The 12,648-nt window shown below is 46.3% G+C and overlaps 1 protein-coding gene across 5 annotated transcripts in view; it reads left to right on the top strand.

The window, feature by feature from the left end:
* RERE (arginine-glutamic acid dipeptide repeats) overlaps nucleotides 1-12,299 on the top strand; it is a 232,765-nt gene extending 220,466 nt beyond the window's left edge. For 2 of the 5 annotated variants that reach the window (XM_035557534.2, XM_035557535.2), the window contains 7 exons: nucleotides 806-919; nucleotides 1,555-2,939; nucleotides 3,746-3,968; nucleotides 5,123-5,843; nucleotides 7,563-7,709; nucleotides 7,965-8,145; nucleotides 9,218-12,299. In XM_035557534.2, the coding sequence (XP_035413427.1) occupies nucleotides 806-919; nucleotides 1,555-2,939; nucleotides 3,746-3,968; nucleotides 5,123-5,843; nucleotides 7,563-7,709; nucleotides 7,965-8,145; nucleotides 9,218-9,251 (2,805 nt within the window). In that variant the 3' untranslated portion in view covers nucleotides 9,252-12,299. Of the gene's footprint in view, nucleotides 1-805; nucleotides 920-1,554; nucleotides 2,940-3,745; nucleotides 3,969-5,119; nucleotides 5,844-7,562; nucleotides 7,710-7,964; nucleotides 8,146-9,217 lie in introns of all 5 variants that reach the window. The other 3 variants (XM_050714887.1, XM_050714889.1, XM_035557536.2) reach the window with 3 other exon arrangements.
* The last annotated feature ends 349 nt before the right edge of the window (nucleotides 12,300-12,648 follow it).

The raw sequence follows: 12,648 nt of genomic DNA, 5'->3' as shown, positions 1-12,648 counted from the left end.
GACAATACTGAGAACTTAGCAAATATGAAGGAAGGTTAGGTAATTGCAAGGTGTGTAAACGCATCCCAGGCCATTAAAGAAGGCAGGAATCTTGTAATAGATACTCCCTGGTAGCCCTGTGCTGGGGGGTTAAACCTCTCAGAATATCAGGAGTAAAGACCCTCATTTAGTAGAAAGAGGCTTATCTGGTGCCTGTCTGCTGCAGAAATTCTTGCTCCATCCTCTGTTAACTGCTGGTGTTGGTCTCCTCTACAGTATACTGGGCTAGTTTATCTGATACAAGTTCTTGATGGACTCGATTCTGCAAAGCTAAAGGTGGAAAGACAACTGTTTTGTTTAAAAAAATATTCCTTCTCACTCGAAGCTTGAGACAGCAGCAGTGTGACGAGGAATGCTTTACGTGTTACTTGTTCCTGCTAGTTTGTGTCAGAAATGTCTGCAGCCCAAACTGTTTCTGCCTGCAGAAGTGAAATTGTAGCCTTGTTTTGAGTCCTGGCTTAAGTTTGACCTCCAGAGGGAGTGGTTAGAGCATAATGTAGGTGAAGGGCTACTGGGAGCTGCTGCTGGCAGATGAGGGAATGCAGCAGCAGCAGCTCCAGGACAGCTTCCCCTGCAGCCCGTAATTGGACAGAGGTGCATGTGTTAGGTTGGTGTCACATACTGACAATCCCAACTTCTGATCAGTTCTGCTCCCTAGGAGCCCTTCGCATTGATTTGTACTAACCATGATAGCGCTGGCTTGCATTCAGTTTACTTTTGCACTTCCATTACTGGTAACTGCTCTGTTCTGCTTCATTTGTGGCAGAAAATCAAGGAAGAGGTATCTTCTCCCCTCAAGAATTCCAAGAGGCAGCGGGAGAAGGCAGCGTCTGACACAGAGGAGCCGGACAGGTCCAGTGCCAAAAAATCCAAAACTCAAGTGAGTCCCACAGAAGAGTATTTTCACTTTGGGGAACAGTTTCAGAGTGGGAGGGAGTGCAAAGCCACCAACAAACCAAAAGCACAAAATCAATTTAAGCCACAGCAAATTTTAACTTAATCTGTGACTGGAAAGCAACCCGTATTGTAACGTGTTCCTTCTGCTGGAAAACTGTGGAACAACACAGGGTAAGTTCAGGAGTCTTTGTTTGTTTTAGGATCAGCCATATAGGCACATAGGTGGTTTATTTCTACACACACACCCCTCAGTTGTTGTTTTTTAATTGGCATTTGTCTTTGCCTCTTCTGTGATGAGTTAGAAAAACGAGCACTGGAGTTCTTTTAATTTAATGGTATCAGTGCTCAGCTGAATTACTTTTAGGTTGCCTTTTCAACACTTATCTGACAAGGTTCACTCCATGGATAGGAGTATGTCCACACGCTCCAGTCTGTCCATCTCTCTCCTGTGCCGGGGAGCCCAGACCTGACAGAGTACTGTAGTGGCATTGCCTCTGCTGCTTTAAGTCCTGTGAGATTCCAAGGGTGGTACTTGCTCTTTAGCATAGATCACAGGCTGGTTGTGCTCTGTGTGCAGCTTTCTCATGCACGCTGGTCTCTCTTCCCTCTCTCCTGCAGGAGATCAGCCGGCCAAACTCTCCCTCGGAGGGCGAGGGCGAAGGCGAGAGCTCTGACAGCCGCAGCGTCAATGACGAGGGGAGCAGCGATCCCAAGGACATTGACCAGGACAACCGGAGCACGTCACCCAGCATCCCCAGCCCTCAAGACAATGAGAGCGACTCGGATTCATCCGCTCAGCAGCAAGTGCTGCAGGCACAGCCCCAAGTGCTCCAGGCACAGAGCAGCTCTGGCCAGGCTCCTCCTCCCACGCCACCGATATCAGCCCAGCTACCAGCAGCGCTGCCAGCAGCCTCGAGTGCTGCTGCAGCTCCGCCGCAGGTCTCGCCGTTGGCATCCCAGCCCCCCAGCCAGCCCCAGGCCCCCGCACCGCCACCTCCTCATTCTCACATCCAGCAAGCCCCCGCTTTGCACCCGCAGAGACTGCCGTCACCCCACCCGCCCCTGCAGCCTTTGAGCGTGTCTCAGAGCCAGCCTCCTCCTGCCTCCTCACAGCCCCACTCGCAGCCGCCGCTCCACGGTCAGGCGCAGCCCACCCCTCACAGCCTGCAGGCACAGCCCCTCCTGCCTCATCCCGTGCCTCCCCAGCCGTTTTCGCTCTCCACTCAGTCGTCGCAGTCTCAGGTTCCCCTCCAGACCCAAGCGCCGTCTCACTCGCACTCCGCTCTCCAGGTCCAGGTGGCGCAGCCCGCCCTGCCGGCCGCGACCCCGCTGCAGCAGGCTCAGCCTCCGCGGGAGCAGCCGCTGCCCCCTGCCCCCATGGCCATGCCTCACATCAAGCCTCCCCCTACCACCCCAATCCCTCAGCTTCCCACTCCTCCGTCTCACAAGCACCCCCCTCATCTCTCCGGCCCTTCTCCGTTCTCCATGAACTCCAACTTGCCTCCGCCACCTGCTCTGAAACCCCTCAGCTCCCTCTCAACTCATCACCCTCCATCCGCACACCCTCCGCCGTTGCAGCTGATGCCTCAGAGCCAGCCGCTGCAGTCGTCACAAGCCCAGCCTCCTGTCCTGACACAGAGTCAGAGCCTTCCCCCATCTGCCAGCCACCCCCCCTCCGGACTCCACCAGGTATCTTCCCAGCCGCCCTTTTCTCAGCACCCGTTTGTCCCCGGGGGCCCGCCTTCCATCACCCCTCCGTCTTGCCCCTCCACCTCCACGCCGCCTGCTGTGCCCGGCATCCCGCTGCAGACTTCCATCTCCACGTCAGCAGCTTCTAGTGGAAACGTGCCAGTGGTGACATCCTGCACGCTGCCACCCATTCAGATCAAGGAAGAAGTCCCAGATGAGGCTGAGGAACCGGAGAGCCCTCCTCCTCCACCCCGCAGTCCATCACCAGAGCCTACCGTGGTGGATACACCGAGTCACGCCAGTCAGTCGGCCAGGTATGGAGGTTGTCAGCAACCTTCTTAATTCCTTCCTTAATGCGCCGTCTTTCCTTGTACATATGCTTTTGGGTCCTTGTACATCCATGTTTCTCTTGCTTGGTGTTCCAGTGAAGTTCAGGTATCACTAACCTTGACTTGGAAGCAGACCCCACATTTAATTGCCTTCCTTTTGGGCAACAAAATAGTTTTTTAAAGGCTTCCTTCTACTGTACAGACTCTGCATTAAGCAGTGACTGTGTTCCCTGCCACCCTTCCCAAAGATAGCTAAGATCAGAGGATTCAGATACACCAACCTTCCTGCCTCCCATGCGTATTTTTTGCAATAACGCTTCCTGAGTTGCGTGAGGGGAGATTTTGCATGGTTAAATTCTCCTTTGTCTACTAGTTGTTGTCCTTTGGTTTGCTGATCAGTTTTTTATTGGAAATCAACCAAAATCTTGGCTATTTACGCTGTGGGAGAAACATTTTAAATGCGTGTGAGAAATGAGCTGCTGTGAGAGTTGAGTGTATTTTACATGTGCATCTTGGTAGCCCTTGTTTTGAGCGTGATTTTGCTGTTTTTCTGGAAAGGTGCTGCTTCAGCCAGCGTGTTCAGACAGGGTAACACAGGTTGTACTTGTGAGAGGGGCTTTATACTCTGTCTATGTAGTAATATAGTACAGTTAATTTCTGTCGTGGCTTTCAGGTAGTGCTCTTGTAAGCATAGGGTGATAACTTTTTTCCCCTCTGTGACATAAAGCTCTTAAACCTGAGATTCTTCTACCCTTGCCAGAGTTAAACTCTTCCTGTTTTGTTTCTCTCAGGTTCTATAAGCACCTGGACCGTGGCTACAACTCATGCTCAAGAACAGATTTGTACTTCATGCCTCTGGCAGGATCCAAACTGGCCAAGAAGCGAGAAGAGGCCATTGAAAAGGCCAAAAGGGAAGCAGAGCAGAAAGCGAGAGAAGAACGGGAAAGAGAGAAAGAAAAGGAGAAGGAAAGAGAGAGAGAGCGAGAGCGAGAAAGAGAAGCAGAAAGAGCTGCGGTGAGTTTATTTGGTAGCTGTTGGAGAGGGTTGGCGTGGTGGCATCTGATCTCTTTAACGGAAATGGTGAGTTTCTACTCCCCATCCATTCTTGGCGTGCGGGAAGCCAGTGCAGCTGGTTATAGCTGGGCCAAGCGTCTGCATCACTTGCAGTGCGAGTTGGGATACAAAAAGCAAGCCCTCCACATGTGCAGATATAATGAATTCTTTTGTGTAACTTCCGCTACCTTTGCAGTGCAGGCACAAGATTGCTGTCTGCTGAAAAGGGATCTGAAAGCTTTTTAAATTTGAAGTAAACTTGATTAAAGGCACATCACTTCTTTATCCTGGGAAGACCCAAACTCCAGTCTCGGTATAAAAAGCCAGTGCAGCTAATCCTTCTTTTTTTTGTGGCCTGTTGGAAAGGAATGATTACATCTGGGCCCGCAGAATTGGGAGGTTGGTAATGCATTACTGATGCTGAAAAACAAGGTGCTGCAATCTTCCCAAGTGCTTTTCAGAGATCTGAATCATAGCTGTGTGTCTCTGTAGAATCGTAAAAGTGAGGATGTAGCATCTGTCCATTAAGGGATATGTCACGTATGGGAACCTGGCTTTATTTAGGGGATACAGATCCTTGGACGGCCGCAGGGGTAAACTGTGCTTATTGCCCTCCGCAGAGGTGCTGTGCTGCCCTTGTACATGTGGGGAGAGCAGGATGCAGAGGAATTCCTGTAGAAGGAGTGGAATTTGTTGTGCTGCACATCGTGGAGATGAGTTTCCTTGGGTTTAGTAAGTTTTGGGATACAAGTGGGTCTGGAGAGCAGAGGAAGAACACGCTGCAAACAAGACAGGCCGTGTGCAGTGCCACGCAGCAGGCAGCCTTTGCCCAAAGCTGTGACATGTACCGTTGAGCTGCTTCTCTGCTAACTGTAAGGCAGTTAGTGAGCTTTGAGGCTGCCACTCCAAAGTAGCTATCTTATGGCCTTACAGGCTGGACAGAATCCATTTCTTCTCCAAACCACAGGGGAGTGAGCACACGTAACAGGAGTCAGAAGGCTCAGCAGGCTGAACTTAGCCCCTCCTGGAGCTTGAAGCACAACAAGGGAAGTGCATGCTTGTGTTCTTAAGCCCGGTGTGTTGAACTAAAAATCTCTTTTTTTAAAAATCAGCAGAAGGTGTCCAGCTCTTCCCATGAAGGCCGTCTTGGGGAGTCTCAGCTCAGTGGGCCAGCACATATGAGACCTTCATTTGAACCTCCACCGACGACCATCGCTGCCGTGCCACCATACATCGGTCCAGATACACCTGCTTTACGAACACTGAGCGAATACGCCCGTCCTCACGTCATGTCACCAACAAACCGTAATCACCCCTTCTTTGTCCCCCTGAACCCCACCGATCCGCTTTTGGCCTACCACATGCCTGGCCTCTACAACGTGGACCCCACCATCCGGGAACGAGAGCTGCGAGAGCGGGAGATCCGGGAGCGAGAAATCCGGGAAAGGGAGTTGAGAGAGAGGATGAAACCTGGCTTTGAGGTGAAGCCCCCAGAGCTCGACGCGCTGCACCCAGCAACTAACCCCATGGAGCATTTTGCCAGGCATGGTGCACTGACTATTCCCCCAACGGCAGGACCTCACCCGTTTGCTTCCTTCCACCCGGGTTTGAACCCGCTGGAAAGAGAGAGACTTGCACTGGCAGGCCCGCAGTTACGGCCTGAAATGAGCTACCCTGACAGACTAGCAGCAGAGAGAATACACGCCGAGCGGATGGCATCGCTGACAAATGACCCATTGGCACGGCTCCAGATGTTCAACGTTACGCCTCACCATCACCAACACTCACACATACATTCGCATTTACACCTACATCAGCAGGATCCTTTACATCAAGGTGAGCCCCGGGACCCGGGCTGAGCAGGTTCCTAGGGAACCTCTCGTGAGCAGTAGAGCTGGAATTCCTTGTAACAAAATCTCTTTTTATTTTATTTTTCGATATGACGTGACTTTTGAACAGTCTAAGGTTCTAATACCTGAAATGCAAACCGTTGGTTTTTTGGAAGGGTGCAGGACGATAACACAATGATAAAGTTACTGATGGTAATGGTACAGTGGTCTTCATGGAGACTCTGCACTGCCACTGTAAAAGGTTTGGTGTTTAGGAGCTTTTAAAAACACAGTGAGAAGAGACTTCATCTCTGGGCGTTTGACATGCCAACCACGTAGCCTTAGTTAATTTGAAATTGCCTGTCACAATTTTCAGAAGAACCATCTAAATTTATGGGTTGGCATCTTTTAGTTACAGTGCATACTTACGTGTAGAGAAGTTTTTCCCAAGGTGTTTAATGGTGTCAAAAATGAATTGGTGCCTTGTTCATTTCTAAAGTAAGCTACATGGTTATTCCTCTGAGCACGTCTGGCACTAAGCAGAATTTTTCTGGTTTTCTGGTAGTAGACTGGAGAGAACATAGCAAGCAAGACATCAGGTGCAGTAGCAGCCAAGTAAGAAAATGAAGGAAGTCCAAGTACTCAGAGTGCAGCTCCTGGTGCAGCTGGGTACAAACGTACTGTCTGTGCAATAAATACAGCATGCTTTGCCTTGGAGCATATGCATTGAACATGGCTGGGATGTCTGCTTTTTGGAGTAGGGAAGGAATTTGAGTGCTGGTGCAGAACCTGAGTTGTACAGCAAGGCAATCAGCGGTGTCTTGTGAGATGAAGTGGTGGGAGGGTTACAGGTGGGAGATGATAGCTGTGAGGATCAGCCTTCTTAAAGCCATCAGCTGTGGACTTTGGTTGGGCCTGTGCAAATTATGGACTGGCACAGTTTCAGGCAGGTTTCTATACCCCCTTGATAGAAGAAGAAATTTGTCATAGATCGTATCTCTGGAAGGATCCTGTTGTTGGGTAAGTCATTTAATGCTGCTCTGCAGGTAGGTCTAGGTATTGCCCAGTTATTTGTTCTGAAACAATCCAGTGGTAGGTAGAGAGGAGAACAAGGGGCTGAGAGGTAAAGACTGAAGAGCAGATTGTTTTTTCAGAGACATAGTCAGCCTAAGGTGTTAGCCAAGGACCAGCACACTCTGAACATATGGGGAAAATGTAATTATGGTAAGCAATTTAAAAAAAATGTACAGGGGAGAGATCTTGCAAGACCAAATAAAGCAAGAGCAGACTTTTTTAAGTCTTCAGTATTGAACAGATTTCACTGCAACATCTCAATTTGCCTCTGTTAGTCAGAGCAGGTCTCATCACAACCACTGCTGCAGTGTGTATGGGGACAGCAGAAGCAATGTCTGAAAGTGAGAGCTTAGATGGTTTTTCTGTTTGATTTTTCCCTGTCACTTGGTGGATTTCTTTTTGTTGTTGTTGAAATTGAAAGCCTTGTGTTGTTGCTTTGACAATTAAGACTGTTTGGCAAGCAGATGTCACTTCAAACACTTAAAGATAGAAAAGTGGGTTTCGAATTGGATGGAGCTAAACTCCTGGTAATTACACGCCAATTAGGCCAAATGCTGATCCAGCTCAAGTGGTAACAGGGCTTTTGATCTCCCAACAGTGAGTGTTGCTTCCCCAAGCAGTTGATTGCTTTCTTTCTTTGCTTCTTCTAAAGGTTCAGCAGGACCTGTTCACCCGCTGGTGGATCCTTTAGCAGCTGGACCCCATTTGGCACGCTTTCCCTACCCACCTGGGACCATCCCCAACCCATTGCTAGGGCAGCCACCTCATGAGCATGAAATGCTCCGACATCCAGTCTTTGGTGAGAGCATTTTATGGTCCTTCTTGGAGGCTGCCCTTTGATCTGACCTGTCATCTTTTCCTCTGGGTCTTAGCGTTTCCTGGGAGGGGGAGTTGGTGGAGTTGAGCTGTAACCTCAGATACAGCTGAAGTTGGGTTTTGTTTTGGTGTGTTGGTTTGGGGGGAGAGGGTGGCTTTGTGGGACAGCTCTGCAGACCTCATAGCAAAAAAAAAATTAAAAAAAATGTTGGAAATGATGCAGCTGTCTCTGTTTCAGGTACCCCTTACCCACGAGATCTGCCTGGTGCCATTCCACCTCCGATGTCAGCAGCCCACCAACTGCAGGCCATGCACGCCCAGTCAGCAGAGCTGCAAAGACTGGCAATGGAGCAGCAGTGGTTGCACGGGCATCCTCACATGCACGGTGGTCATCTACCAAGTCAGGAAGATTATTACAGGTGAGAGGTGCCACAAAGGCTTTTGGAGACTAAGAGGTGCTACGGCTTCCTTCACATTTCTCCACATTCCTTCTTTTTCTTTTTTTCCTGAATTACTTCTTTTCTTACTGTGTGCTGAGGTATTGTCCTGAGGCACGCGGGGAGGATGGTGAAGCTGCAGTAAAACCTAATTTGGGCACAGATGACAGGGCAGATTGAAAGCTAGGCCCACATTATTGGCATAGTACTTGAGCAGTTGAGTCGTTTATTGCAGGATTACCTCCAAGTGGTTTTAGTATGATTGCTGCCTCTACATTGCTGTCTCTTCTTGAGAGCAGTGCAGGAGGAAGGTGCGTAAAAGTTTTATGATTGAGAAGCAGTGAGGAATTCCGTAAATCTGTAAATTTTAAGAAATGACTAAAGGCAAAAGGAGATTGAAATCTGTGAATAAAATCCTGAATTAACAGCTGAGAATGCCTAGGTGAATCACGCGAGTACTTTCTACCTAGAATGCTACATAGTGTTGATAGCAGAGTGGTTCTCTTGGCCTGCCTTATCTGACACCACCGTATTTCCTGGTGGGCAATGGCCACTGAATGATATGTCAGCTAAGAAGAAAAAGCCTTCAGCACCCAGCAAAGGTCATTCCGCATGTCTGTGGGCTGTAAGGATATATAGGAAACAGCGTATTAAATACCTGCCTTGCACTGCCTCGCTCTGATGTTTCCGTCCTTGCTTCTGCTCTCCAAAATTACCTGCTGGCCTTGTGCCGTGGGGGCAGCCAGCCTGCCTGAAGCTGACTGACATTTCACTTGCAACTGCAGATAAAGCCAAAGCTTGATGAGCTGGCACTAGTGATCTGGCTCACATGTAAGGAGCACTTCGGTAGCGAAAGGTCATCGCTTCCTCCCACAGCAGACAGTGTTATCGCTGCTGTTACAGCGGTTCTCATTTTGTGCTGAAAGCTCAGAAGTCCTCTTGCAACCTCTGTTCCCTTCAGGGCACCCAGGTGAGGTTAGCAGGAAGACAAGCTGTCACTGAAGTGTCATGACACCTCCTTCGTTTGTTAAAATGAGTTTTCTTTCTTTTTCAGTCGACTGAAGAAAGAAGGCGACAAACAGTTGTAATAAATTATTTATTTGTAATGCTGGCTATGGAAACCCCAGTCCTTGGGAAGGAGTGGAACATTTTTACATACAATAAGAGCTACAAAAGGAAAAGAATATCTTATAAAGATTTCTTTATATATTTAAAGCAGAAACAACCGCCCAACAAGTAGAGACTTATCAGCATAGCATTCATTTGTAGAGAAGATTTCTCAAGACTGGTGTGGGTCTCCCTGCATGACAACGTATTCAGAAGCCTATTGAAAATACAGGACTGTGTGGAATATTCAGAGAACTTCCTGCAATCTTGGTTTTTTTCTTACTAGTTTGTTTTGAGTAGGTGCTAGAATCAGGTTCACAACACAAGTCACTGTGCGTGAAGAGACACTCAATGCATCTATAGCTATTTTAAAAAAAAACAAGGATTGCAAGTAGGTGACATAACAAGCTCTGAATCCAAGTGCTATAATAATAAAAATCTACTTTTATTTTAATACATTGTAGGAAATCTTCATAATTTTAAAGAGAGCTCAGTTCTGCAGCATGGCTTTTTAAGTCTGTAAATAACTTTTTTGGGTAGAGGGGAGAAACAAAACAAAACAAAACTCCAGAAACGTTTATCTTGATTTTCAGTAACATCACAAGTTGTGAATTCCTACCTGGTATTGACAGAATACAGAGTTGATTTTTTAATAAAAAAATATATATAGTTATCCCTTTAATTAAAGGGAGTGATGGGTATCAATAATTTCAAATGGGTAAAAGCTTGAAATTTGGTTTGCTATCAACAATAAGCATTAAAGGGAGTTGCAGGGATAATGTTGCAAATGACTGTTTCTGTTCTTGGTTTTTGTTTTTTGTTTTTGTTAGTGTTACATCTCTCTGTTTTGCAGATGGTTTCTGTTGAGTTGGGTTTCTCAGCAGTACAGGTGTCCCTTGGAACCAGCTTACCCTTTTGATGCCTACTTCAAGGGTTAATTTTCAGTGTGGCCATAATAAACCGCTTTCCTATTACCTTTTTGACACGTAGTCTAACTACATTGGTTTTAGATTATCCCTTATAGGATAAGCAAAAGTTCAAAGAAATAATCTGTTCTAAAATCTTTTTTAAAATGCTCCATGGCACAAACTAGTACAGCCAGAATTTTGTATGCATGTGCATATTTTTGGAGGATTTGCTCTTTCTGGCCTCTTGTGTTTGATATACTCTTAAGAAAAGAGGACTGGGCAACTCAGTGTTCTTAAAGTTGTTTTGCAGAGACCAGTCTGCATTTCTCTGACTGTTGAAATTTTGTTTTTTTGTAAGCAAAAACTTTTTAACTGCCGCCAGTTTTCTGTATCTCAGGAACTTATTAATGAAAATTAATCAAAAACATGGACAGTAACATTTACTGACTCCCAACCCTATGGGTCCATGCAGAATAACTCCTGTTGGCTAGTTCCCATGTAGGTGGTGAAAGGAGAGGAGCACACAGAAGGCCAGTTAGCATTATTCTGGAGACAGCTCTGCTTACTGTCTAGGCAGAAAGGTTTTGTTTGGTTTTGTTTGGTTGGTTTTTACTGTTTTGCCACTCTTTTTTTTTTTCTCCAGAGCAGAGGGTGATGCAACCAATGGACATCTGAATCTGTTGGCCATGTTTTCTGCTGGTGCATAACTTCCCCCATTCCCTCTCTCAACTCATGAGCACTCTATCTCTGCCGTCGTAGACTGTTAAATGTGATGGTTGTGTCATAGGACTGTACTGAGCCATGTTTGATAAAATTGTAGTTAATCATACGCTCTAATGGAAGGCATGGCACGCACAGTGCTTTGTCCACTGCATGGGTCTCGATCCAGACCTGGTGTTAGTGCCCAAAGGTTATTGTTGGGCATTACAGTAACATCAATTTACGAATTAAAACCTTGCATCAGGGTGTTCTAAGCCCATTTTAAATCGAGAGTATATGAGAGAGGGAGAGGAGGATTTTTTCCATTGACGCTGACCTTTGTTTTCTCCATTCCAGATTTCTCAGTGCTCAGGAACTGCAGTAGCATTTAATCAGTTCCACCTGCTATGTGTGAACTCTCTGAAGGCGTTAGCAGGAACAGCTAGTATTTCTGACATAAGGAAGCCATGAGGTCAGTCTAGAGCCAAGGATGGTGAAGTTTTCTTCAGTGAATGCCTTTAGTTTGTGTCTGCAGTGATCAGGTCAATTAGGAACTAGTTGTCTTTTGAATAACGTTTTTAACTTTTGCTAAGAGGAGCAGCCGGTAAGATGGGTTTGCTCAGCAGACAGCAGCATGCCTTGGTTGATTTTAAAGGGCCAATTAGGCATACTTCAGATAATTCTCCCCTCCCTGTTTTTACTGTGTGGAATTTGGGAGGTTGGGGGCATACAGCCATTTCTTCCAAATCTTTTCTTCTGCTGTTATTTTTAGCTACAGTTATTCTTAAGAAAAATTTGCTAATTCCTTCTACTGCTCCCTCCTCTCTCTGTATTTTTTTTTCCAAACGAAGCGTTGCTTTGCAATCTGAGTTCAAAAGCTATTCATCAATCTCGCTTATTTGTTTCCAGATAAATATTTTGATATTTTGGGGAATTTTTTTTGCATCATTCAGCCAATAAGCACTGAAATTCTTCCATTTTAGACCTGTGATTAACTACAGCTTTACTTGCAGTGGCTTTTGAAGCCATCTTGCTGTTCGATGCCCTGTTAAAAACAACCCAGACCTTTTGATTTTCTTTAAGAAATCTCTCTTGTTTTTCCTCAGTTTTAAAAGTTTATTTTTTAATTTTGCTTTAGTGTTTTTGAAACGTCTCTCTTGTTCTATGTCGTCATGGTTGAGCTTGTTTCACTGCACCGTTAAAGCAGAGTGTACATTCTGACTGCTACATTTATATATATCTTGAAGCTTAATGTATATATGAGTAGTTTGCCATGGGATAACACAGTGTAAACAGAGTAGAAACCCAGAAATCGTGACTTCTGTGTTCTCTCCATTTGAGTATTTTGTAATTTTTTTGAAATATTTGTGGACATAAATAAAACCAAGCTACACTACAGCAGCCAGGTTTTGCCTGCAAGCGAAATGTGTCTGTTGATTGTTGTTAGTGGGAAAAGAGTATTTTCATCTGGGGCAATATGGGATGCTGGCACGGCCATCTTCTCAGTTTCAAAGCTTGTCTTGTCTCTTTCTTGGCTTTACTTTTCCTTCCGTGAGGTTATTTCATTTTTAATATACAATACACAGAACACCAACATCATGTCCACCTTTGGAATGTATTTTGCCTACCCGAGGCTCATTTATGCTCTAGGGCCATACTGTGCAACTTCAGCATTTTTTTCCCTTAAGTTGAGAAGTCAAATTGAAAAGAATGAATGTGTAAGGATGTTTTGGTTGTCATGACTTCAGGGGGTTTCTGTGTACAATGGTAA

Source organism: Cygnus atratus, chromosome 21 (genome assembly GCF_013377495.2).
Source record: "Cygnus atratus isolate AKBS03 ecotype Queensland, Australia chromosome 21, CAtr_DNAZoo_HiC_assembly, whole genome shotgun sequence".
Classification (NCBI taxonomy): Eukaryota; Metazoa; Chordata; class Aves; order Anseriformes; family Anatidae; genus Cygnus; species Cygnus atratus.
The sequence above is the reverse complement of the archived record's forward strand: the minus strand, read 5'-3'. Positions and strand labels throughout refer to the sequence as shown.